The sequence below is a fragment of the Rhinatrema bivittatum genome, chromosome 5 (genome assembly GCF_901001135.1).
Source record: "Rhinatrema bivittatum chromosome 5, aRhiBiv1.1, whole genome shotgun sequence".
NCBI classification, from domain to species: domain Eukaryota; kingdom Metazoa; phylum Chordata; class Amphibia; order Gymnophiona; family Rhinatrematidae; genus Rhinatrema; species Rhinatrema bivittatum.
In genome coordinates this window covers 205,587,011-205,613,821 of record NC_042619.1, presented here as the reverse complement: position 1 = coordinate 205,613,821, position 26,811 = coordinate 205,587,011, and the positions used below count along the sequence as shown (strand labels likewise).

Genomic DNA, 26,811 nt, shown 5'->3' with positions numbered 1-26,811 from the left:
TGACCCAGTATGGCATTTTCTTATGTTCTTAAGGAAGCAATTCCTCTAGCTGAGATAGAAAGTTCTGGATTTAGGAACCACATTCTCTCTTAGGTTTCCATGTGTAATTATTTTTCAAAAGAATAAATTAATCTTTGTGGATCTCTCACATCTGGAAACTTTTATTTTGGATAAGCATGCAAAGTAGCTTGTTATCAGGAATAGTCTAGATTCGTGGTGTGACTAGGTAAAGTCAATAGAATAACTATTGTCTCATTACTGTTTTGTTCCCTTTGTAAAGATTTTCTTTTCTTTTGTTACCCCTTTCTTTTTTCTTCCTATAATTGAAGGGGACTATGTGGAAATTTATTTTTTCTTTCATTTGGATATGCTTTATTATGCTCTGATTCCCTCTTCTTGTTATTGTATAACAGAAATTCAATCAAAATAAAATTATAAATAAAGAACATGGGGAAAGCAGCGGATGATTTGGGGGAAGGTTATCTTCTAAGGATACTGGCAAACCAAGCAAGCTAGAAAGACCTGATAGAGATGGTTGTAAAAGATGAAAGAGACCAAATGTACTTAAATACAGAGCACACAAATAAAAAGGACTCCAAACTGCCTCATCATCTGATAATAAGCAGGTTGTGGGTACATATAAAAATAGAAATACAAAAAGCTCTACTTTAAAAAGGCTGTTTGTGAATGCCAGAAGTCCGAAAAATAAGCCTGGAGAATTAGATTGCATGGCACTAAAGGAAGATATAAGCATAATAGGCATCTAGGAACAGAGATTAGATTGGCTAGTAAAATGGGCAACACAATAATGGGAGATTTCAATTATCCTGAATACTGATTGGGTAAATGTCACCTCAGGACATGCAAGGGATGTAAAATTTCTAGATGCCATCAATAACTGCTTCAAACAGCAGTTGGTCATGGAATCAACAAGGGGGGGCTATATCTGATCTAGTTCTCAGTGGAATGCAGGACCTGGTGCAAAAGATAAAGACGGTGGATTCTCTTTGCAACAGTGATCATAATGTAATTTAATTTGACATAATCACTGGAGGATGAATACTAAGGAAAACTACTGCAGTAGCACTTAACTATAAAAAGGGAAATTTATTAGAAAAAACCTACAAGGAGCAATTCACAAGATTACAAGCTTGCAGAAGGCATGGATACTGTTTAAAATTACTATCCTTGATGCGCAAACAAAATGTATTCAATGCATTGAAAAAAGGTCAAAGTAAAACCAAAGGAGTAGTTTAAGTTACATAAAGGAGACATGGTTTGCAGAGGTACTAGATCTGTACTTTTGTCACTTATTGCTGTTGATGGTAATAACAAAAAATAAATAAATATGATTACACTAAAGTCAAACAGAAAAGTTGATATCACTGAAGATTTTCTGTCGTTTGAATCGATGAAACGATGAGTTGATTTGTACAGTGCACTCTCTACCTAGCACTAGGTAGGTAAAGAATGCAAATCAACTCCTTTGTACCTTTCATCTATTCAAACGACAGAAAATCTTCAGTGATGTCAACTTTGCTGTTCATGCCGCTGACTGTGTATGTAAAACCATTCCCCCAAACCCCACACCGAGTTAAAAGTAACCCCTCGTACAGTGGAATAAATACGGAATGACAAATTGATTTCAAGAGTCTCTCTCGCCGAATGGGCATGTGCAATGTGATAAATCTATTGCACTTTGCATAAATATAAATATAGCCTTTTCTGCTATATTTAAGGCATTTATATATAAATATAGCCATTTCTGCTATATTTATAGTATTTTGATAAATCTAGGCCTAAGTGTTGTGAGTGAGCTGTTTAGTGGACCCTTGGGCCGACCTGTGAGAGACTGGGGAGAGGTATACTATAGTCTCTAGTGAGTGACAGGTCGGGAGGCGAATACCAGGCAGGAGCTGGACGTGAGCTTCAATCTGGAAGCCGGTACTCCCCCGGGAGGAGCCTGTAGGAGTCCAGCCGCTGGGACTTAGGTGATTCACCCTGGAAGCCGGTACTCCCCGGGGAGGAGCCCGGCCACTGGGACTTAGGAGATCACGGAAGCTGGAGCTGGAGCAGGCAGGCAGGAATCAGCGGTCAGGCAGGAACTGAAGCAGGCTGGGACCGAAGCAAGCAGGACTGGCTACTGGAACCAGACAGGAGCTGAAGCAGGACTGGCTACTGGAATCAGACAGGAGCTGAAGCAGGACTGGCTACTGGAATCAAGCTGGAACTGAAGCAGAACAGGTTATTGCAAGCAAGCCAGACAGAAGCAAGACTTGGGCACGGAGTGAAACAAGTCTCAGGCAGGAACGGAGTTGCTAATGCAATAGCACACTCCGGGGCACGGCGTAACAGAGAACCACAAGGAACCCCGTTGCAAGGCAAAGTCCTGGGCTCCGCGGCGGCCTTACATAGGCCGCGGCATCTGATGTCACGGATAGGGCGGAGCCTTCAGTGGCGGGAAACGGCCTTCATAAGTGCGGCTTGCGCGCGCGCACGTGCCTAGGGAGAAGGCGTCCAGGCAGGGCTTCTCGGCGGCATCCCCCCCCCGCGGGGATGCCACGAAACAGGCCGCAGACCCTTGGAGACGGGCCAGGACCAAGGAGGTAAGGGCCTAGTTGTGGCTGCCACGACTAGGACCGCAACACTAAGTTTGTACTTGAGGCAACAGAGGGTAAAATAACTTGTCAGGGGTGCGGAAGGGGTTGCCCGGGGATTTAAGGACGCGGTAAGAGTAGGTTAAAGGGGATTGGGGATCGCAGGAAGGGCTAACGCGGCCGGAAAGAGAGTAGAAAGCGGGTTAGGAACGGGGAAACCGCGGACGCACTTTACAGGATTGACCTGTATATTGTATAATTGAAGGGTGGGGATTAGACGCTAACCTGCAGCATGAGGGCTAAAAATCAGGACATTTTCGAACATTTTAGCCCTCCTCCTTTTTTCAGGCCAGTACCCCAAAGATCTGTACAATCCAGAAAAATTCTGGACAGTTGGCAACCCTAATGGAGGTTTGGGATTCAGTTCGCGCTATTGCTGGCTGGGGAGCGGACTGGGGGAATGGAGGGGAGGTTAGAATCACCGCCCAGTGCGCAGACTTGGCCTCTCTCTGCCTCGCGCTTCCGCTTTTTCCCGCCTTCCACCCGGCCACCAGCGCGTCAGAGTGACGTTAGCACGCACGCACGCAGCATCAGCTTCCTTTACCTGTAAATGGCAGGTTGCCAGAAGCTGGACTACTCCTTCCGCCCAGCCTCCCCCGTCGCCCAATCGGTGCGGGGGGGGTTCGGTCAGGGGGCGCGGCTTGGGTCGGCATTCTCCCACTGTGTTGCTGTGGATGTGTGCGCGCGCAGTCGCTGGGCCCGGAGGAGCCGGCCGCGAGTCTTGTGTATTAGGGGGTGGCTCTCCGGGCCTTCTTCCTGCATCCTCGGCCGCCATGGCGTGTCTCCGACCCTGGTGATTGTCCTCGCAGCGCTGCGGCCGGCTGTCCTCGCCTCTTCGTGCGGTCGCTGGGACCCTACGTGGCGCCATGAGGTTGCTGGGGCGGCTTCTGAGGAGCTCCGTGCCGAAGCAGATCGAGTATTACTCCCGCTTCTCGCCCTCCCCGCTCTCCATCAAGCAGTTCCTCGACTTCGGTGAGTGTCCCGGCTGGGGCTGCTTCCCCCACCTCGTATTCTCGTCACACGGGAAAGCTCCTGCCTCTGCTCTCCCGGATGCTTCCTCGCCGTGCCCTAGTGTACATGAATGTTCTTCCTAGTCAGCAGTGACGCAGGGCTGGATTTAAGGGTTTGCGATCAGAAAGTGAGAGGTGTCTTTCCCCCCCCCCCCCCCCCCCCCCCACTATCTCCAGAGTAGTGCTCCTCTGAAGGGGAGTGTGGGAGCAGGATCCTCTCTGGTCTGGGTATTTGGTACCTTTATTATCTGGCGTCCTGGACAATTGCCTGTGCCTAAATCCGGGCCTGTTTTCACGTTTCTAGTTGCTAAAATGTAGAGTAGTGTATGCTGCAGATACATGAGTAGATAGATCTATGACAGCCTGCTGAGGGTACCAGCCAAGTAAAGAAAAATCTCCAGTGTGGACCTTGGAGCTCAAGCAGGAGCTTGACCGAGAATACTGGGGATCAAGGTGCGGCAGTGAAGGTTTGTGTTGCGTGAAATGGAGTTTCTAAGGAAAGAGAAACTTTGACCAGGCAGTCTGAACTCGCTTTGTTGTTGCTTCAGTGCTGCTAAAGATTCCCTCAGATACTCTATTTGAAATTTAGGGAAGGATGATTGGCTTGTGGATCAGTAGCATCTTTTCTGTAGGAGAACTCTCAGGGGTGACAGTTCTGTCACTTAAGACACTAAAATATTTGCTGTGAAGAGGGAGATTAAATAGCATCAGAGCAGAAAAGGAGACCAAAAGGGAATGGATGATAGCCACTGACATTGAGGAGAGGGATCCCAAAGTAGAAGTGTCAAGCAATTTAGGGCCCAGTAAATGAGAAGACATTCAGAGGCTGAGGCTGGGAGCAGAAGAAATTGTATTGCTCTGCCTGTCCCAGACTCAGAGGAGGTTGGCTAGATGCTGTGTATCAAGAAAAGAAAAAGAGCCATCTGCAGAGGAGAGGCAATTATAGTATCAAACTTGCAAGCAAGCACTGACCCTGTAATCTGGAGGAAGCTGAAATAACAAAAGGGTGCAAAAGACATATGGAGAGGATCAATTGAGGTTCTCTGTTATACACAGTGGAAAAGCTTGTAATTAGCAGACCATCATAACAGGTATTACTGGCCTGAACACGAATGGCCTTCACTTGTCTTATGCTTAATCATTGGTCTAGTCCATCATTACCACATTATATAGTTTTTGGTTATTTTTACATTTATGCAAGTAAAACCAGACTTATCTTTCTTGATTTTAGAAGGACGGCATCATGGTTAGTCGAACCCCAACATGGTCTGTGTTTCGAGATGGCTAATCTGCATGAGGGGGTACACTTGCTATATCTTTATTCAGTTCAAGCAATAAGGTCATCTTGTAAATCCATAGCCGTATATCTTCAGAATATTTCTGATTCTAGCAGTGTCTCCACATATTGCTATGGATTTACAAGATGACCTTATTGCTTGAACTGAATAAAGATATAGCAAATGTACCCCCTCATGCAGATTAGCCATCTCGAAACACAGACCATGTTGGGATTCGACTAACCATGATGCCGTCCTTCTAAAATCAAGAAAGATAAGTCTGGTTTTACTTGCATAAATGTAAAAATAAAAAAATATATATATAAAATGTGGTAATGATGGACTAGATCAATGATTAAGCATAAGGCAAGCGAAGAACATTCACCTTCAGTCTAGTAGTGGCTATTATAAAAGTCTGCCAATTACAAGCTTTTCCATTGAGGGTCTTGTTCTGTTAGATTTTTTTCCTATGTAATTCTTGACATTGTCATTTTCTATAGGTGAGGATCAAAGGAGTAACATAAGATTTGCCATACTGGGTCAGACCAAAGGTCCATCAAGCCCACTATCCTGTTTCCAACACAGGCCAATCCAGGTCACAAGTACCTGGCAGGATCCCAAAAGGTCAAGTGGAAAATTGAAATGGAAAAATGCAAGATCATTCTGTTGCACCATTAGTAGCACAAATAGTCTTATCAACTGCCATTGAAGGGTGGGACTTTAATTTACTGGCATTTGTGCTTTTTTGTTTCCATCCTTGGAATTAGCGGCATTCTCTTCCATTATGAGTTACCTATTTTAAAACAGGTTATATGGCTTGTGTGAGCACTGTTTATCTGGCTAACTAAAAAGCCTGTGTAACTGGCACTATTTATAAATTAGTATAGCTTTGTCAGTGGATACTATGCTGGGCAAGCCCAATCACATAACTGCAAGGTCTTTGACCTTCAAAGGATTATGATTTGTTTTCTGGTTTTTTGTTTTGTTTTTTTTTGCTCAAGGTTACAAACAGAAGAGTAAAGTGGGTTTTGAATTGGTGCCTCCATGTTTCATAACTCTTGACTCCAACCACAACCTTTATACTGCCTGTCCTATATAGCACATAAGGGCTGAAAGATTCAACTTGAGTGGAGGGGTTTGCCTTTTAAATAACCTGTTTAGTTAAGTAATGTGTTCCAAAGGCACTGTACTAAAAGGGTGGTGTGTTGATCCTTTTCAGCCTTGCTGCCAGAGATAGAAATAAAATGCATTGCTATTTCTTTTAAAAGGTCACAGCTAAGCCCACTATAGTGTGATGTTGAATTAAGGAAGCCTAAAAGATGCAATGCAAATGTCTGGTTCTTTCATTAACACTGAATCTGTGTATGATCTCCATACAGTCTCATGTTATGATTTAAAGAAATGGCATTCCAACAGGATTCCCAAATCTTAGATCTCTCGTGTCTTGAAACAGCTTGATTGTGTTGTCTATTTTAGGACAATACTAAGGTGAGACACATTGTAAGTAACTGATCACAAACTAGATAGCAAGAACCACTGAAGTGCCAGGAATCTTAAAACAATACAGTTTTTTGACCAATACCTGCTTGTCTCGTTCTGAAATCAATTGCTGCTGGTTTTTGTTTTTTGCTTAGCTCTTTAATTTGTGTTTGCCTGTCTTTCTAGAGATGTAGATACTCCAAAAAAAAAAAAAGTAGTAAGAGCTATTTTTCTATATTATTGCCTCACCCCTGCCCTAAATTTGCCCCTCTGCTTTAATTCTGCATTTGTTTTATATGCTGACAAGAAACGTTGCAAACGAGTCCCTTAATGCTTTGTATAATAAATACTTTAATCAAAAGGTACAACAGAGGATACTTTGTTTCAAATGAAGGGCCATTATAACACCCTGTGAATGCTGAACCTGAGTTTCATTCAGTATTTTCACCGCTAAGGGTCACAAATAATCATTGGTCCTGAGAGAGTAAATCCCTTTGAGAAAATTTTAATTTTTTTTTTAATGCTTATAATAGAATATACTTCCCCTTCAACAAGTTCATCAAGCCCAGCATGGTATTACGTTTCGAATTACTGCCTCAGGGGCTCCCGATGTATCTTTTAGTGGTAAAAAGAGTATAGATACGCTTCACTATAACACATATAATTCACTTTCTGTTGAATATAAGGATTCTCTGAAACATAAAAGCAACAACTAAAAACCATATCACACAGAGGATAAATACTCATTTTACTAAGAAGTACTCACTTGACGCGGGAATTCTCAGATGTATCAGCCACCTATGCTCTTCCTATGCATACACACGGTATGCATCACCCATTCACGAAGGAGACATCACAGTGATGTAAAAGGACACAAGAAAAATCTCATAAATACAGACCACTCAGTTTCTTTATTCAAACCAAGTGGTGTGACAGTTCCCATATGATAAATCTATCTCTGTTCCTGCTGAGCAAGTTTTCTGACTCGATTGCCTCCCCTCCAATGTGCTGGAATAGTTTCTAAAACAGTCCAATTAATGTCCTCAAAAGTTTTATATGTATTCGAATGCTGTATGGAAGAGGTTTTAAGGATCAGCAACGTACTGCCTTAATTTACTTTGTTTATAGTAATGGGAGTTTTTAAGTAAGAAGAACCTGACAACACTTTAACATTTTTCATTTGGACTTTAAATAAAAATTAGGGTTTTAATTGCCAGTGGAAAGACTTGAGAATCCTTATCAGAGCTTCTGCATCAAGATCAGTTTAAATATATAAAGGCTGCTGTTCCAATTGTTAACTCAGCTCATTATCTACAGCGTTCCACAAGGGAATTTGGGCTCCCCAATTGCTAAGTGTGTTTGATTTTTATGGAATTTTATTTGGCTTTAATCTGCTTTGCTTCTTGAATCTGTTTTGCCTGTTTTAAGCTGATTTAAATTTTTGGTAGAATTTCAAGTCCTACTTAGACCACTATTTTTAAACTAAGCAAGCAGGGAGGCACAGATTGCTCTCCTCCCCAAGCAAAAACAGGTGATGTTAACCAGGGGACGAAAGCCCCAAATAATGTCCGACAACTTCCAGGACACAGCAAACAAAGCAGAGGTGACAGTGTCAGGTTGGAAGTCCCTGCAATGCAAACCATGCTGGGAATGGTGTCTCAGTGCTGTTTTTTTTATTAGATAAGGCAGTAAAAAACATTCTCTCACTTATGATGCACTGCAGGTAACTTCGATCAAGACTGCAAACACTCATAGTGGCACAGCTTAAATCCAGTCCAAGTCAGTTCCCATAGTAATTCTCTTCATGGACAGTCATTACTTGAAACAGCACTTCTACTTACAGGTTTAACACAGAGCTTCAAGCCTTTCACATTACACATGAGAGCTTGCAGGTATTCCTCCAGGATCCCCACCATCACTCACCCTCCTAGCCATCCAAATGCCAGAAACACCTTCCAGGTGTCCAGCATACCTTTGAATCTCCTGAGGTCCAATCCGGATCCACAGGGGTGAGGCCATACACCAGGTTTATCAGTAATCTGAGCCTGGCTTTCTTACATCCATTCTATGGCTCTACTCATAGCAGACCACAGTTCAAAATCAGTTGTAACTTTTTGCCCTAATACAGTACAAAACAAAATAACTCACAATAAATCACAGCAGCTCTGAACATATCAGAATAACACAGTACTGCTCATGCTGTCATCAGCAGTTATAACAATGGGCTCACTTATTGCGAATGCATAAATCATAGCTACTTCTCTTCAGTGAACAGATGTAGCTCCCATCTCATTACTATCCATGCACACCTGTTGTCCAACTATAGCCTAAAAAAATGCTAAAGGAATGTAGTAAAATTGTACAAACTAGTTACTGAAAGCAAGGATAAACAAGCCTTTAACCAAAAAATGACAGGAGTCAGGTGGCACCTTTTATAGACCGATTCATTGAAGCATGAACTTTTGAGGACAGTGTCCACTTCGTCAGATGCATAAAGTGATGAACAGGAGATGAGTAAAATACATATAGAACAAAGAGAAGGCATGGCTTGTGACTCACTACAACTATTTACGAATGTAACTGTTTTCAAATACGGTAATTTTCAGACTGATGTGATATCGTGCGCTGAGCCTAGCACACAGGTTAACGAGTGCTTGGACACACATTTTGGATGCAGTAAGGGGATCAGCGTGTCCAAACTCAAGTGTAGCTAATGGCGCTCATTACATGTAAATTCCATGTAGATGAGGCTATTAGCTATTACCCCACGATAAAAAAAAAAAAAAATCCCAGTTCGCCCGTCAAATTTATGCCTGCCCGAAGCAGGTGAAAAGTCTTCCCGCGTGTCAAGGGCACAACTTAATAACAAAAAAAAGCACCATGCAAAAAAAAAATTTCAGGGTGCAAAATATACACCCACAATGTACACGTTTAGGGCCATGTATATTGTGTGTGCGTTTTGTGCCAGTAAATTAGAATATAATTTGTGTCTATTTTGGGAACCTGCACACCCAGGGCACTTAATATATTCACTGCTTCACTTACTGGGGATTGGTCCTTTCACTGACTCTTTTCAATGAAAAGGACCAATCGGGTACAGCCCTGCCGGGGGGGGGTGATGGGGAGGAAGCTCTGGCTAGGCTGTTGTGGATGCACAGCCACTTCTCCTGGGCACCCAATGCAGAGCGCTAGGGACGCACAAATTATCAATTGCATGTCCCTCTTAGCACAGCAGTTCATTCGTGTATTACACTGAGCGCCCAGGAGAGGTGGATGTGCGCGCGTTGAAAAAACACGTGTCCACTTTGGATGCACATTGTTTACACGCATGGTATTGCATCAGCCAGTTTGTCTTCTCACACTGACCTCAGTTGTCAGTAGGTTATTCTATAATGCTATTAACATTCTCTCCACACTATGTCCTGCCTAATCCATTGCCTTCTCTTAGATAAAATATATATAGAACAATCTCCTGTACATTACTTCATGCATATGACGAAGTGGACACTGTTCTCAAAAGCTCATGCTTCAATAAATTGGTTAGACTAGAAGGTGCCATCCGACTCCTGTCGTTTTTTTGCTATACCAGACAAAAACAGCTCTCCCTCCAAATCCTTTAACTGTTTCTTAAAGTTGACCAAAGTCTCTACTCCTTTCAATGCATTGGGTAAAGTATTCCAAAGTTAGCATCCAGCAATACTAAATGTTCGCTTCATAGATTTAGCATGCTTCACTTGTTTTAGCGAAGATATATCTAATGAGCTATGAAATGTATATTGTAAAGAATGTAGAGGGTGATAGATCTTTTAAAGTAGCATTAAACCAACTGGGGCAAGATCATTAACTGTATAAACTAAATATTTTGACCTGAACCAATAATACCACTGGGAGTCAATGCAGCTTCATAAGTATTGGAGAAAGATGTTCACCTATCGGAGCAATTGAAACAAGGCGAGTGGCTGCATTCTGAGTAATCTGCAATGGCCTCATTGTACTCTGCAATAAACCCTATTAGAGCACATTGCAAAAATCAATGGGAGAAATGTCCAGGACCTGAATTAACTGATCAAAAATTATTAGATTTAAGAAATGGTTTCAAGTTTCTTACAAATGAATTCTTGAAAACTGATCTAATATGTGGCTGCATTGAAAGAGCAGAATCAATCAAGATTCCAAAACATTACATATTTGGCTATTAATGGGAATCTGTAAACCATCAAAACTTTAAAATATGAAGCATCATTTGCCTTGAAAAACCTACAAGCAAGATCATTTTTGTTCAGATTTAAATGAAGCCTATTCTGTGTCAGCATTTGATCTCAGATAAACAGCAAGATATTTTCTTCAATGCATCATCTGTCATTGATAAGACTGGGAGATAAAACTGGATGCCATTGGCATATAGTTTAAAACCTGCTCCTGGGTTAGTTTAGCTAACACCTGACATAAGGGAAGAATATAAATGTTAAAACAATGTGGCAGAGAGAACAGTGCCCCGGGATACTCCTGTATTCAGGACAAAGGGTGGCGAACTTAAGCCATCTGTTACCTTCTGATAACACTGACCCAAGTACGAAGAAAACCATGCTAAAACTGTAGAAGAAATCCAGTTGATTTGTCTGTCAAGCAGTATGGAGTGATTAAACATATTCAAAAGCTGGAGAAATATATCAAGAAGAACCAGAAAGATATCTGTGCTGGAATTACTGGTAAATCGTTGATGGAATAGATCAAGATTTGACAATGTCTCAGTGTTATGTAAAGCCCAAAAACCAAACTGGGAATTATCATAGGTTGTCGTCAGTGAAGTTTTGCAACTGTCGAAAGGCAACCTTCTCTAGTATTTAAGGCAAAAATGGAATGAAGTTTATTGGTTGGTAATTCTGCAGTTAGAAGAGTACAAAGATTCCTCCTTCAACAGTGACCGAATTGATGCCAGTTTGAGAGGGCCGGGTCCGTAACTTCACTCAGAGGCATTTAGCAAGGAATTCAGAGGCATCTTTTTGCAGGTCTTTAAATAATGCGTTAGGAATTCATAAGACAAATAGTATCATAGACTGAGCTAAGTATTTCGCAGTCTTCAGTAGTTGTAGTGGGTTCAGAAGCATCCTACTGATTATTATATCAGAAAAAGGTCCATCAAACTGTCATTAAAAAAAAAAAAAAACCCCCAAAAAAACTGACCAATTACCAGAGAGATTTTTTCCTTTTAAAAAAAAAAAAAAAGTGCAAAATTGTCAGGATGGATAGTCGAAAGAGTATCAGAACTGTGAGATGATGCAGCAGCCAATGAATTGACAATATGGAATAACTCCGGAGGCTGAGAAACTAGAGGTAAGTATTTGGGAGGAAAAATTGTATGACTGCTTTTATGCCAGAAGCACTCTGTATGCCTAAGCTCCCATTGGGTTGCAACAATAGCTAGGAAAAACCAGGGTGCCCAGTTCCTTTGGACAACTACCGTTTTAGTTGGGACTATCATGTCCAAAGCAGTATTTAAAGACTCCTGCCAACCAATAACACTGTCCGGTAGAAACTGCTCTGAGACTGGGAAGCCAGATTTCACACATTTGATTAACACCCATTGTATGGACATCTAGAAATCACATGAGGAATAGAGGTGGAATGAAGCACCGTACCAGAATCCTTATTTCATAAAAGATGATTAAAATATGATCACACCATGGAACTTTCTGACATGCATATGGTGGGGTAATACTCGCTAAATGGTTCTCCCACACAAATACTAAATCTAAAGTGTTACCAAGCCTGTGAGAAGGAGAATGAATAATCTGAGTCCAGCCTTGGGCAGACATTGACACTAAGATGTCTTCCCAGCAGCTAGAAAGAGGCATGGCATCAACATGGAGATTGAAATCATTGAAGACCAGACAATTCTTCGTCATCTTTAGAAGTAAATAATGCCTTAGTTAACAGAAAATTGTTGCTACTCAAAAACCGTGGGGAGGCTGTAAAGGCATAACCCTGATTCAGAGAGAGGACAAGTAATAATAACTCAATGTAAAATCTCTTCTGTCTGAACCTGCTTAAGCTGAAATCTTTCCCTAGCAATGATAAGCAACCCACCACCCTGCCTACCGACACACAGCTGGGAGAACACGGCACGTAAGTGGTTAATCAATACAATGCAAGCTGGTAGCAACCAAGTTCAGTATTACACAATAAGTCAGCCGATTATCTCTAATTAAATTTGTAACTACATTTAATTTTTCTCCAAATGGTTGATCATTAATTAAAATCATTGCTAACGTCAAACTCAAATTAATAGAAGACTCACCACCCACCAAGTTGACCAAAAGAAAAAACTGTCTCATCGTAGAGATCTTTCGTACAGCGGAGTGACAAAAAGGAAGACTAGCCTACAAACCCTGACTGGTAATAATTGAGACTGACCTGGCTTTGACAGTTAAATTGCCATGATGATATTAGGAATTTAACACAAACACATACAATCGTGCCCAGTAGCGCACAAAGGAGCCTTAGGGGTGCATCACTGACGTCGTCAGGGTGGAGGACTACCTCTGCTTTGGGCTGACTGCAATAGAATGGCTTGGCATCAGAGAACAGCAAACCTGCTAAACAGGATTGTGGAACAGGAGTTCAGTGAAAAGCAGGCAACATGAGTAGAGCAGCAGAGATCTGGATAACAGATGAAGTAGTGTAGTTCCTTCTGCATCAGTATGTGGTATTTAAAAATGGTGCACTCTCAACCTCATTGAGGGCGGGACCACCTTGAGCAAGGCTGACAGCAATAGGATGCTGCAGCAACAGGGGACAGCAGACCAGTGGCTACCTGTCCCTGTAGCATGACTCAAGTATACATCAGGCCACAATGATGCAGGCGGAAGGGGGCTGTGAGACTGGTAACGGTACTTGTCGCCAACAGTTATAATGTTATCTGTCTGCCAGAGGCCTGACCCAGTTGTGCAAATGGTGGGCAGCCCTAATGTAGTTAATGGAAGAATAAGAAAACAAAAGAAAAATTTAAAAAGGGAGTCATTTATGAACATAAGAAAATGCCATACTGGGTCAGACCAAGGATCCATCAAGCCCAGCATCCTGTTTCCAACAGTGGCCAATCCAAGTCACAAGTACCTGGCAAGTACCCAAAAACTAAGTCTATTCCTTGTTACCATTGCTAAGTGAACTTAATAGCAGGTAATGGACTTCTCCTCCAAGAACTTATCCAATCCTTTTTTAAACACAGCTATACTAACTACATCAACTACATCCTCTGGCAATAAATTCCAGAGTTTAATTGTGTGTTGAGTAAAAAAGAACTTTCTCCGATTAGTTTTAAATGTGCCACATGCTAACTTCATGGAGTGCCCCCTAGTCTTTCTACTATCCGAAAGAGTAAATAACTGATTCACATCTACCCATTCTAGACCTCTCATGATTTTAAACATCTCTATCATATCCCCCCTCAGCCGTCTCTTCTCCAAGCTGAAAAGTCCTAACCTCTTTAGTCTTTCCTCATAGGGGAGCTGTTCCATTCCCCTTATCATTTTGGTCGCCCTTCTCTGTACCTTCTCCATTGCAATTATATCTTTTTTGAGATGCGGCGACTAGAATTGTACACAGTATTCAAGGTGTGGTCTCACCGTGGTTTTATTCACCATTCCCCCAAATGCTTGAAGTCTTGTCAACAGAATCACAGACCTGGAGGCCATTGTGGTAGAGACAGACTTGGATATAGTTGTGATTGCCAAAACTGGGAGTGGAATGTGATTATAGTAACATAGTATATGATGACCGAAAAAGACCAGATTTGACCCATCTAGTCTACCCAGTCACAATTTTTCCACTTTGGGATAAGGATACAAATTCCCATTTCTTATCATCTTGCTAGACCAGTCATTATGTTAGAGATTTACCTCTTTCATGACCTCACTGTGGCGTATAAAGGGAATGTGATCCTGACCCAAAACCAGTAGCCTACTTCCAAAGCACTGCAACCACAAGAAATCCTCCTTAATGTCTCTTTCTTGTAAATACATACTGATGGTACTAGTTAGTCAAGAGGTAAGACAAGTGCAAGACAGAGGCAGAGAAAGGTGGGCACAGCCAGACATACTTCACATGTTGCCTATCATCCTAATGCTGCTTCTTCCCTTGTCTTCCTGGGCAGGATCTAGACTGGTCTAGTAGGATTCAAGGAAAGAAAATTATCAGGTAAGTATAATTCAACCTTCCTTATCCACTAGGGAGTTACCAAAGCTCCTCCTTGCTGGGGCAGAAGGAAGACAAAGCTGTCTTACTAACGCTTGCTTTGGAGACAGTGTCTCCCTTGGTTTGTGTGATTAGTCTGTACTGTTCAACAGGAGCATATAAGGGTGATCAGGTGTGTGCCTTGCAAACTTCTTCCAGAGCGGCCGAGCTGCCTCTGGCCCACATAAAGCTTGCACTGTTAGAGCCCAAAATGCTACTGGGGGCTGCTTACCTGATAACAGGTAGAACGGTGATATTACCTCCTTGATTCATCTGGCTATGATGGCCTTAGAAGCAGTCTACCCTTTTCTTGTGCTGCTAGCTTGTCTGTCTGTTATCTTCAGGTATATCCAGATAACCTGATATGCCTCTAATAGTCACAGACTCTCTTAATAGCTACTTCTACTGAGGGCTGGAAGGGATTCTGATTAATTCACATAGAATGCCTATCCTAGCTTGGGAAGAAATGCTGGAACTGGCCCTTATGAAATTCTTAGTTAAGGATCTCTGCAGGACCAAGCCTGCAGCTCTGAGATGTGTTTTAGCCAAGTCAGTTCCCTCTAGGAAGCAAGTTTAGAGGTAAGCCCTTAATGGATGCTTGTTTTAATGGCTCAAAAGGCTGTCTGCCAAAGGCCTTTAGCACCTGACAGAGATTCCTCTGGGGCTCATCTGGACAGAACAGTACCTGATGCATCTTACCTTTTTTTTTTTTTTTTTTTTATTCCCAGGAAAATGCCCTGGGTTCTGCTGCCCAGCTACTGGGGTGCTTTTAACTCTGCTCCTATTGCATGTGACAGCTGCTGCCTAGACCTTCAAAGACCTGTGTGCTGATTGGTTGTCCTGGCCAGCTTGCCTGAGATCTAAACTTGTGGGATAACTGCTTTCCAGAGGAAAGATTCTGCTTAATTGTCCAGCCTGTTGGTGGCCAAAGTGGGAAGGCATACAGTGGAGTGATCTTGGTCACAAACACATGAGTGCATATACGCCTCTGGGCCCTGGCTCTGCTCTGTGACTTAACAAATTTGCTATGATGTTTACACGTGATGCCATTAACCTTTCATGTGGGGTACCCCACTCATCATTTGAAAAGTTCGTGGACCTAGTACACATTTGCCTCCGTCCAATCTGTTCCTGCTGAAAGTTGGCTTGTAAGTTCTTCCCTGCTATATAGGCTGCTGGAAGGAGGTATTCTTCCATCCACTCGAGCAATTGGGCTGCTTCCTACCTTGGTGAGGGGCTGCTAGTTCCTTTGTCTACTAACGTATGCCACTGCTGTGGCAATATCTAAAAGAATCATGCCTGCATTCCAACCTTACTAGCGGGGGGGGGGGGGGGGAGCATATCCGAGCTAGACCGATGGATCTTGGTTCTAACCTGACTGTGGCCCTGGCCATGTGCACCCTTCCTCTTCCAATTGACATCCCTTGTGGCTAACACCCCATCGAAGGGATCTAAAAGTATCCCTTTCTGGAGGTTTGAGAGTGGAGCCCATCAAATTAGGCTATTTCTTACCCCTGTGGGTGCCGAAAACTGCCATTGGTGGTCCCGAGAAAGGACAAGTGCCTAGTGTGAAAGCAAAGCCTGAACATTAGTATCTAGTCTATTAAATTGGATACACAGGCCAATGTCTTGTACCAAAGTGGGTTCCCATGAACTTCAGAGCCTGTGAAGGTTCTAAACTGCTCTTCAGAATTTCACTGCCCAGCCTAACTACAGAGGAGATGGAGTACGGCTTTAGAGGCTTGATGGCTCCTTTGAGCCGCCTTGGCTCTTATAAACCAGTTGTCTAGATATGGGTGCGCTCTAATTCTTTGTATATATAAAGCTGTTGCTATTGAAAAATCGCCAGGAAACAAAGAAGATTAGAGAGAGCTCAGGGAGAATGAGATCCGCCCCCCTCTGACGTCACCACGCTCAGTGTTCGAGCCGGTAAACGACGCCGGTCCACCAGGCGTCGCTCGCCGAAGGGCCGCGACAAAGGGGCTCTCCCCTTTGTGCACCCCTTCGTGCAAACCTTTGTGCTTCTTTTAAAAAATTTTTTATTTATGTTTCTTTTGTTAATTAACCTTTATTAAAGTTGTTTAGCTTTTCGCCTTGTTTACAATTGTTTCGTTATAGATGTTCAATGTATTAGACTAAGGAATCATATTTCCTGCTTATTCTGTTTCATTGTAAACCGGAATGATTTGTATTTGATGCAAGAATGTCGGTATATAAAAGTTAAAAATAAATAAATAAATCGCCCTCACAACCTTGATGAAGGCTCTGTGGCCTGCCGCTAGGTTGAATGCCGCACTTGCATTTGGGTATGCTCGCCCAATGTGTATCACCTTACTAGGTTCTGATGAGATACCCAGATGGGAATATGGGAGTAAGCTTCAGTTAGGTCAAAAGACGCAAGATATTCCCCCCCCCCCCAGTCTCACTAGATCTATCACAGACTGCAGCTTGTCCATCCAAAAACAGGGAATGTGATGCTAACTGTTGACGCTCGCACAGCATTAGAGTAATTTACCAAAACAAGAAGAAATCTTACCTCTACAGACGAGCCCCACTCTCCTGCGGTGACATCCCTTGGGTCCCTCCCCCAGTTGAGAATTCCCGAGGTGATTTCCGCGATCCCTCTGAGGTAAGCCTCAGTCCGGCGGCCGACCCTCGGTGTGGACTTAGCGCCCAACTTCGGGTACATCCCACTGATCCTGAGTCCATATGTCTACACGCTAGGAAATGGAGAAATTACCTGATAATTTTGTTTTCCTTAGTGTAGACAGATGGATTCAGCTTCCCGCCCTCAGCTGCCAACTGATTGTGTCAATAGTCCTCCTAGGGAGATACGGATCCCAAGGGATTTCTGGCAAGTGTTCATCCAGTCCCTAGCTTGGGGTACATATGTTCTTACTTGAGTTCACAGTTTATTGTTGGTTGAGTACAGTTATGGTTGACTATTTTTTAATCAAGTTTTTTTACTAGTCTGGCCAAGTGGCTTTTGAAGAGAATACTGGATTGATGGGGTCACTGCAGGAGTATATATACTGTGACGTTAGCTTGGTACGTCTCCATCTTCTGGCAGGGGAGCATAACCCTTTGGTCCTGAGTCCATCTGTCTAAACTAAGGAAAACGAAATTATCAGGTAAGTAATTTCTCCAGTGTATGCTGCTCCAGCTCTGTATGGATTGGGTTCCTGTGAATGTAAAATTGATAGCTTTTTGCATCAAAGAAAGTAATGTTCACAGGGTAATGAAATAAAAATTTGCTCACAAGCAAAAGGTTTTGCACACAGCATCCCAATCCTTAAAGGGCACATTGGCCACGAACCCTCTCTTCTGTGGGTAGTCCTAAAGCCAGAGCCCTGAAGTGCATCCTCATCAGGTTGCACCTATCGTCTTCCAGGCTGACAGGTGCAGGCTGATTCCATACAGGATGATTATGGGCTGCATGGGGCCAGTTGAACCCAGCACCAAATGATTCGAGCCATGTTGCTCCCCCCCACCCCACTCCCGCTTGCCGGAAATAATACCTTAACCATAAAAACCTATTTAAGGGATGCCTCTAGTTTCCTATCTTGGAACTGGTAGATGGGTAGGATGCAGAGAGTAGTGGTAAACGGTGTCCACTCTGGTGAAGGCAAAGTGGTCAGTGGAGTTCCCCAGGGCAAAATACTGGATCTGCTTTTCAATATCATTATTAGTTACATTGCTGGTGAACTTGAGAGAAAATATGCTTGTTTGCAGAAGGTACTAAAAATCTATATCAGGCTAGACCTGCTGGAAGGGATGGGAAGTATGAAATGCCACCTGAGAAAACTGGAAGAATGTTCAAAATTATGGAAAATGAGTTTCATTGTGGAAAAGAGTAAAATAATGTTTGGGATATAAAAATCCTTCAGTCATATATCAATTAGAAAGGCAAGAACTGGAAACTGTCAAGCAAGAAAAAGATCTAGGAGTAATCTTTTCAGGTGACCTGTCCATTTCCGCATACAGTTCAAGCTTTTCTTATTTGCTTTCACTCTGCATCTCTTCTCTCTCCCTACATTCTTCTTGGTGAACTCAGTTCATCTGTCAAGTCTTTTATCTGTGTGCTTCTCCTCTGCTAACTCCTGACACTGTGCTTTCAGCCTTGCTGTACCACGTGCCTGAAATAGACTTCCTTTCATTGCATCTTGCTCCCTCTCTGGCCATATTCAAATCTAGTCTAAAAACTCACCTTTTTAAGCTGCTTTTAAATCTTAACCACTTTTCAACAAATATGTTTCTAGTTACCATATATGTTTGCCTTGATTAGATTGTAAGCTCCATGGAGAAGGGACCATCTTTCTTATATCTAATAAGGCTGTAACTACCACTTCGTTCTAAAGCACTAATTGCAGTGTTACATACAAGGTTACAACCTAACATTTAGTGAGGTAGGGGAAGCCAGATGTTTTTGGATAACTGCCTCACAAACTTTGGTGACTCTGAATTGTTATAAAACTAGATGGTACGAAAGAAAGAGGGCCTGGTTTGTTGAAGTATTAGTGTTAAAACAACCAAAGAGAATAATACCTAAAGTAGCCTACTAGCAGAGGTGCTGGAAGCCAGCGCTGCAACAGAATTTGGACATGTTTGGGGCACTGATAGAAATAGGGATGATGGTTAGACATAAGAGAGAGGAGGAAGCAACTAATGTTGGTTTAAGCTTGAGCATTCTATATGCTCTTGTACCGGAGAAGAAGTCTGTAGTGCAGGCTGGATGGACCACTTGGTGTTTATCTAGCACTGTAACCAAAGTCCTTTTTCAGTACCTTTTTGCCACAGGTATATGTAGTTACTAAGCACAATATACCTTTGCAGTATAGTAAAACATGCTTCTAGTTTCTACTCTTGAACTCCCAACGGTTCCAGCTATAGGCCATCTACTGCAGATTGGATCACCACAAGATAAGGCGATGGAGCCAGATGGGCTGCATCTGAGTGTATTAATCAAACTTAGAGATGTCCTGGCAGCTTCACTGGTTAAACTTTTTAATACTTGTTTAGAGTCTGGAGTAGTTCCAGAGGACTGGAAAAGGGCAGATGTGGTTTCCAATCATAAAAGTGGAAGTAAGGAGGAGGCTGGGAACTATAGGCCAGTTAGTCTGACCTCTGTGGTGAGCAAACTAATGGAATTGCTGCTAAAACAGAGGATAGTGCAATTTTAGGAATCCAGAGAATTGCAAGATCTGAGGCAGCATGGTTTTATCAGAGATAAATCTTGTCAGATAATCTGATCAATTTCTTTGGGTGACCAGAGAGTTGATTAAGGGAAAGCACTAGATGCAGTGTCCTTGGATTTCAGCAAAGCCTTTGACACAGTTCAACATAGAAGACTTATAAATAAATTGTGCGCCCTTGGCATGGATCCTAGAGTGACTGACTGAGTGGGAGGTGACAAAGGTTAATGGTAAATGGAGTTTTCTCTGAGAAGGGGGATTGTAACTAATGGGATGCCTCAGAGATTGGTGCTTGGTCTGGTTGTTTTCAACATTTTTGTGAGTGACATAACAGCAGGGTCATCAGGAAAGGTTTGTCTCTTTGCCAATGATACTAAATCTGTAACAGGGTGGACAACCAGGAAGGAGTGGAAAACATGATGGATCTAGTGAAGCTCGAGGAATGGTCAAAGGTCTGACAGCTAAGATTTAATGCTAAAAAATGCAGAGTAATTAATTTAGGGTGCAAAAACTAAAGGGAAGGGTACAGTAGTGGAGGTGAAATTGTTCTAGGCACAAAGAGCGGGAACTGGAGGCAATTGTATCTGATGATCTTATGGTGGCCAAACAGGTGGATAAAGTGACGAGAAAAGCGAGAGAGATGCTTGGCTGCATAGAGAGAGGTATGGTCAGCAGAAAAAGGGAGGTGATATTGCCCTTGTATGGGTTTCTGGTGATACCTCACTTGGAGTACTGTGTACAGTTCTGAAGACTGCACCTTCAAAAGGATATAAACAGGATGGAGTTGGTCCAGTGATGACTACTAAAATGTTCAGTGGTCTTTGTTCTAAAGCATATGGGGATAGACATAAATATCTAACATGTATATCCTGGAGCAGTGGTTCTCAACCTTTTTTCTGTCGGGACACACCTGACAGATGGTTCTCACATGCGTGACATACTGAACATGTGACCATCAAAAGGCTAAATGTAAACAAACACTCGGCATTCCACAGGAACCCCCTCGACCCCCAACAATGGGTGCAGAGCAGAACTAGGACATTCCCCGTTCAATTTACTTTAGAAAAAAAGATTTTTCTGGTGACATCTCAATAACAGTAACATAAACACTCTCTCCTACCAGGTGCAATAGCCCTCCTTATGAAAAACAGTAATTTACCACCAATGCATGTTCTGTTGAGAAAACACAACAAATAAGACTGATAAAACGCTTACATGCTAGTAAAATATCTCAGTAACAGACACAGAACCGACCTAACATACTCCCAGGATCTGTAGTAATGCACATAAACTAATCCGCACACAGTTACACCTGTATTATGGAATACACTCAAACAGGAGCAACCCTATCTATGAAAAGGCAACACTACAAATATTAAATCAGGTCCTAAAAACCAATACACCTCTTATTAGGAAAACAGAACTAGCAAGCAGCTATAGATCCCCACACAAAAATAATTGTAAAACTATACTAATAAGCAGAATAAATATTTCACAACAACTATGAACAGAATAACATCCAACAATTAAAAACTCATTAAAAACTATTAAAAATTCTCCAAACACCAATACAATATTTCAAAAAAAGCAGACACATCACATAATATTAAATAATTAAAATGGCAGTCAATCAAGAAAAATGAACTTAAAAAGCCACCTTTACTTACCCCCTCCAGCAGCTCTCCTACTCCTCTTCCATGCAGGCTGTAGCACACACCAGAAGCAGCAGCAGCAGTAGTGGCTAAGCTCTATACTCATGGTCCTCTTCCTTAGGGCCCATATCTCTCACACACACACCATACCAGTCATGCCCCCATGACCAGTTTCTGTCTCTCACACACCAATCATCTCCCAAACAGTCTTTGACAAACACATCAGTCACCTTCCTGAACAGTTTCTCTCATGCCATACACACACACAGGCTTCCCACTCCCGTGTTCCACTTACATATATGGGCTTCTCACTCTCATAATCACTTTCTCTTTCTCACACACACTCACCAATCTCTCACTCCCATGCTTGTTCTCTCCACATGCACCGGCTTCTCACTCTCATAATCACTTTCTTTCTCTCACACACATACACAAACACCAGTCACCTGATCTCTCTCATGCATACACACATACAGGCTTCCCACTCCCATGTTCTCTTTCAGATATACAGGCTTCTCACTCCCATGCTGTCTCGCACACACCCAGGTTTCTCACTCCCATGCTCACTCTTCACATGCACAGGCTTCTCATTCCCATAATCACTTTCTCTCTCTCTCTCTCTCTCTCTCTCTCTCTCTCACATGCTTCCCACTTCCATGTTCTGTCTTACATATACAGGCTTCTCCCTCCCATGCTCACTCTCTTCACATGCACAGGCTTTTCATTCCCATAATCATTTTCTCTCTGTTACACACACACACACACACACACACACACACACACACACACACACACGTCTCTCTCTCTCATTTCCATGCTCGCTTTCCATGTGCACAGGCTTCTCATTCCCTGAATCACATTCTCTCTCTCTCTCTCACATTCACATACACACCAGTCACACCGTCACCTTACCAACCAGTCTCTCTCTCATACATGCACACACACACACAGGCTTCTCACTCCCATGCTTTCTTTCACATACACCCCCACAACACCAGGCTTCTTACTCCCATGCTTTCTCACAAACCCAGATTTCTCACTTCCATGCTTTTTCTCTCTTTCTCACACACACACACACACACACACACACACACGTCACATCCCTGACTGTCTCACACTCTCACATACACATCAGTCTTCTCCTTGAGCAGTCACTTTCATTGTCTCTCACATATACACATACATCAGCTCTCTGACCAGTTTCTCTCAATCACACGCATGCTCTCGATCAAATACATTCTCTCACTTACACACAGGCTCTCAATCACACACAAATTCTCTCACACACTGGCTGGCTGGCTGCTTCTCTCTCTTTCTCTCACTCACTTCCTCTCTCCCCCCCCCCCCCCCCCGAGCACAAATGGTAGCTGCAGCAGCCTCCTCCTCCAGCCCCTGCAGGCCAAGAAGGAAGAATCCCATCGGCCGCGGGAGGCTCTGTCTCCTTTCCCGATTACCGGCTGCTTCAATTGCTCGGGGGCCGATGCTGCAGCGGCCGTTGCTACTTTATCACGCGGCACGGCTCTTTCTTCTTCCCTTGCACCGCTTATCACTTCCTGGTCCGGGGAGGGGGGGGGATGCAGGCGCGAGAAGAAGAAAAGGCCAGCCACGGGTGCCACCGCTTCTTTTAGCACTGCTGTCGTTCCCACTGGGCTTGAACGTGCTGATAGCCCGGCGGCAACGGCAGCAGGGAAGAAAGAGCAGCGGGAGAGACCGGGAGCACGCGACACACCAGCCGGTGCTTGGCGACACACTGGTGTGTCGCTACACACCGGTTGAGAACCGCTGTCCTGGAGGAAAGGCGAGAGAGGACAGAGATAGTCAAATATCTCAAAAGTTTCCATGTACAGAGATAATCCTTTTTTAATGGAAAGGATGCTCTAGATTGAGGGGTCATGAGATGAGGTTGAAAAGGGTAGACTCATAAGAACATAAGAAATTGCCATACTGGGTCAGACCAAGGGTCCATCAAGCCCAGCATCCTGTTTCCAACAGTGGCCAATCCAGGCTACAAGTACCTGGCAAGTACCCAAACACTAAATAGATCCCATGCTACTGATGCTAGTAATAGCAGTGGCTATTTTCGAAGTCAACTCAGGAGTAATCTTAGGAAATATTTCTTTATAGAGAGAATGGTGGATGTGTGGAACAGTATCTGAATTCAAGAAAGCATGGGATAAATACAGAGGATCTCTAAGGAAGTGATGAGTGGTAGCAGAGAGGAGGCTGGTTAGCCCAGGGGGGACGACTCAGAACCAACAGGAAATATTTCTTCACGGAGAGGGTGCTGGAGGCCTGGAATGCCCTTCTGGAGGAGGTGGTGATGAAGAAAACAGTCAAAGTATTCAAAGGGGCATGGGATAAACACAGTGGGTTTATAAAGGCTAGAGGATGGAAATGAGATAAACGTACAGGGGGGTAACTTGCTGCTACAATGGTTACTACCTTTAGCAGAAGGCTTGGCGATTACTCCCCTTAACCAATATGCTTTGATACTTTTATTGCAACTGCAGCCTTGCTCCTTGCTTAGATTGCAGGGGGGAAAGAGGAATTGGATTCAGGTGTCTGAGGGCCCTGACTTCCATGGTCTGGGATATAGTTATGCGGACATAAAGGAAAAAGCACAGGATTGCTTCTCAAGCCAAGTCCTAAAGGAAAGGAAGAAAGCGTGCATGGGGGTAACTTGATGCGGCGGATGCTACCTTTAATTGACAAGCCTTGAGACTTTTGATGCAACTCCAATATTGCTCTCTGCTTCCGTGGCAGGGGAAGAGGGGAAATTGGATTTAGACAGCAACCACCGAGGGCCCCAACTTTTATAGTCTGGGGAACAGATACTCATGGGGGTAACCTGCACAGAGCAGCAGTTACTACCCTTAACAGAAGGCATGGAGTTACTGCCTTTAACCAATAAGCCTTGATACTTTCGATGCAACTGCAGCATCTCTCTCTACTTCGAAGGAGGGAGTGGGTGGTGGAAGGAAAAAGGAATTTGGATTCAAAGAGAACCAACACGAGGCATGACTTGTTTGTTTTACAGACTGGGGCACTGATACGCAGACTTTAAGGAATAAAACACAGAATTGCTTCTGCGCCAAGCAAAACTGACTGGTACATGGGGATAATTTGCGTGGCAGATACTACCATGGAAAGCTTGCTGGGCAGACTGGATGGACCATTGGTCCTTTGCTGCTATCATTTCTATGTTTCTATATGAAAATTAGAATGCTAAATTAATTGGATGGATGGGCAGACTAGATGGGTCATATGGTCTTTTTCTGCCATCATCTTTCTATGTTTCTATTTCTGATGAGCAGGCAGGTTTGTCTTCTCAGGCCCAGCAAGGAACCTCTTGATTGTGTTTAAAAAAAAAAAAAAAAAAAAAAAAAGTAGTTCTGTGGATGATTTTGGTTTCTTTCTCTGGAGCATAGCAAACAAACTTGTAGACTGAAAAAGGTTTAACCTTGTGGGCTTCTTTTTTCCAGCTGTAATGTGGCCCTTTCTGTATCTGTTTTATGGCACGTCTATATTCTGGGGTACCTTTTTTTAATTTAAAATATCAAATATTTTCATTAAACTGTTCTGCTCAGCCAGCACAGGACATGTCTTATGTTATAAGAAATATGTTCTACTGGGGCGTGTCAAAATGGCGGCGTGAACGGACGTGTTGGTTCCTGCTCCTCTTTACATTACCTTTCAGACCCGTTTGCTCGGGAGTTTCTTTTTACAAAATGCCGCACAAACGAAAGGGCAAGGTCCGCGTCTACCCAGCTGAACCAGGCCCTTGCACGGAGCAGAGTTTGATAACCCAATACGCCGTTCCAATACTACCTACAGCGGCGGGGTTAAGCCCCATTGATGGGGTAGGAGGAGGGAACCTACTTCTGTCTGGGGATGTTACACTGTCCCCGCCGGACCCCAGACCTCCTCTGATGGCTTCCTCACCGGGGACTTCGGGCGATGTTCAGGCAAGAGGCGGGACACCCGCTGAAGGCCCTGAATACGCTGGGACCGCCGTTGTATACCCGGAAGTGCCTGTGGTGTTAGGAAACCTGTTACCCCGAGAACACGCGAGCGGAGGACCGATTGGAAGCCCTGGGAACCTTGTCGTGGAAGAAGGGGAACATGGAGACCTCCCTGGAACATCTAATAGGCAAATGGAGGATTTTACGAAACCGGAGGTGGTGACGATGGACTCGTTATGGGAGTTCATGGCAGGTATGTCAAAACTCCTACGAGAACAAGCTAATCGTGTTGCAAATGTTGAAAAGAAATTGGATTTAATAAGAAAAGAAGATTGTACGACCATGCAACAACAATTACAACGGTGACAGAAATAAAGCAAGACTTAAAGAGCGTTCAGGAAGCCACTGGTGGTCTTACTCGTGAAAATACCTCTTTATCACGTAGATTGGAAACAGTTGAAAATTATTTAAGGCATCTGAATATTAGAATTTTGAACTTTCCGAAGATAATGGGAGAAATTCCTTTACTAACATTGAGAAGATATTTGAAAGATGTCTTAAAGATTGAAGAAGAAAAGATTCCTGCCTTCAAAAAGATAAATTTTCTTGTTCAGAGAATGGCTTCAACTCCTCAGAGAGGGGAAGCTGATTCACTTTTTCCTAATTTGACTCATTATTTGGAAAATTCTGTATTGGAGGTGGTAGATAGAGCAGTATTGTTTATCTCATGTTATTCAGAGGTAGATTTTTCCCTAATAATGAAAGCATATTTTAAAAATCTGAATGCTCTATTTCATGATCAGAAAGTGCGTCTGTTTCCAGATCTAGCTAGACCAACACAAATCAGACGTAAAGAATTCTTAGCTCTGAAATCTGAAGTAACAGCAATAGGTGCAAAGTTTACACTTCGTTATCCATGCCGTTGTATTATTAAATGGTCTAACAACACCTTTATCTTTTTTATTCCTGAGCATTTAAAGCAGTTCTTGGAAGGAAGAAGACATAGCAATGCAAATGACAATACTGGGGCATAAAATGATATTGATGTATTGAGCCGTCCAGCTACTTTGTTCTTGAATGATATGTTATAATTCCTCTAATAATAGAATATACTCCCCCCACAAATTTCTTATTATGATGTAATAGTAAGAAATAGGAGTATAAGCATAATATATGACTGTATTCCTAATATTTCAAGTTTTTCTTTATTACTTAAAAATATTTCTTTTACTATTGCACCGAATATCTAACAAAGTTGGTTCTTTGTAATTATTACTGTAAAATTGCATAAATAAATAAGAAAAAAAAAAAAAGAAATATGTTCTACTAATTTATAGATCTATAACTTTG

The 26,811-nt window shown here is 42.9% G+C and overlaps 1 protein-coding gene across 1 annotated transcript in view; it reads left to right on the top strand.

Annotated features, from left to right (window-relative positions):
* Nucleotides 1–3,335: 3,335 nt before the first annotated feature.
* PDK3 (pyruvate dehydrogenase kinase 3) overlaps nucleotides 3,336–26,811 on the top strand; it is a 90,896-nt gene continuing 67,420 nt past the window's right edge. Inside the window, exon 1 of the mRNA XM_029603090.1 lies at nucleotides 3,336–3,629. Within this exon, the coding sequence (XP_029458950.1) occupies nucleotides 3,524–3,629 (106 nt within the window). The 5' untranslated portion in view covers nucleotides 3,336–3,523. The remainder of the gene's footprint in view (nucleotides 3,630–26,811) is intronic.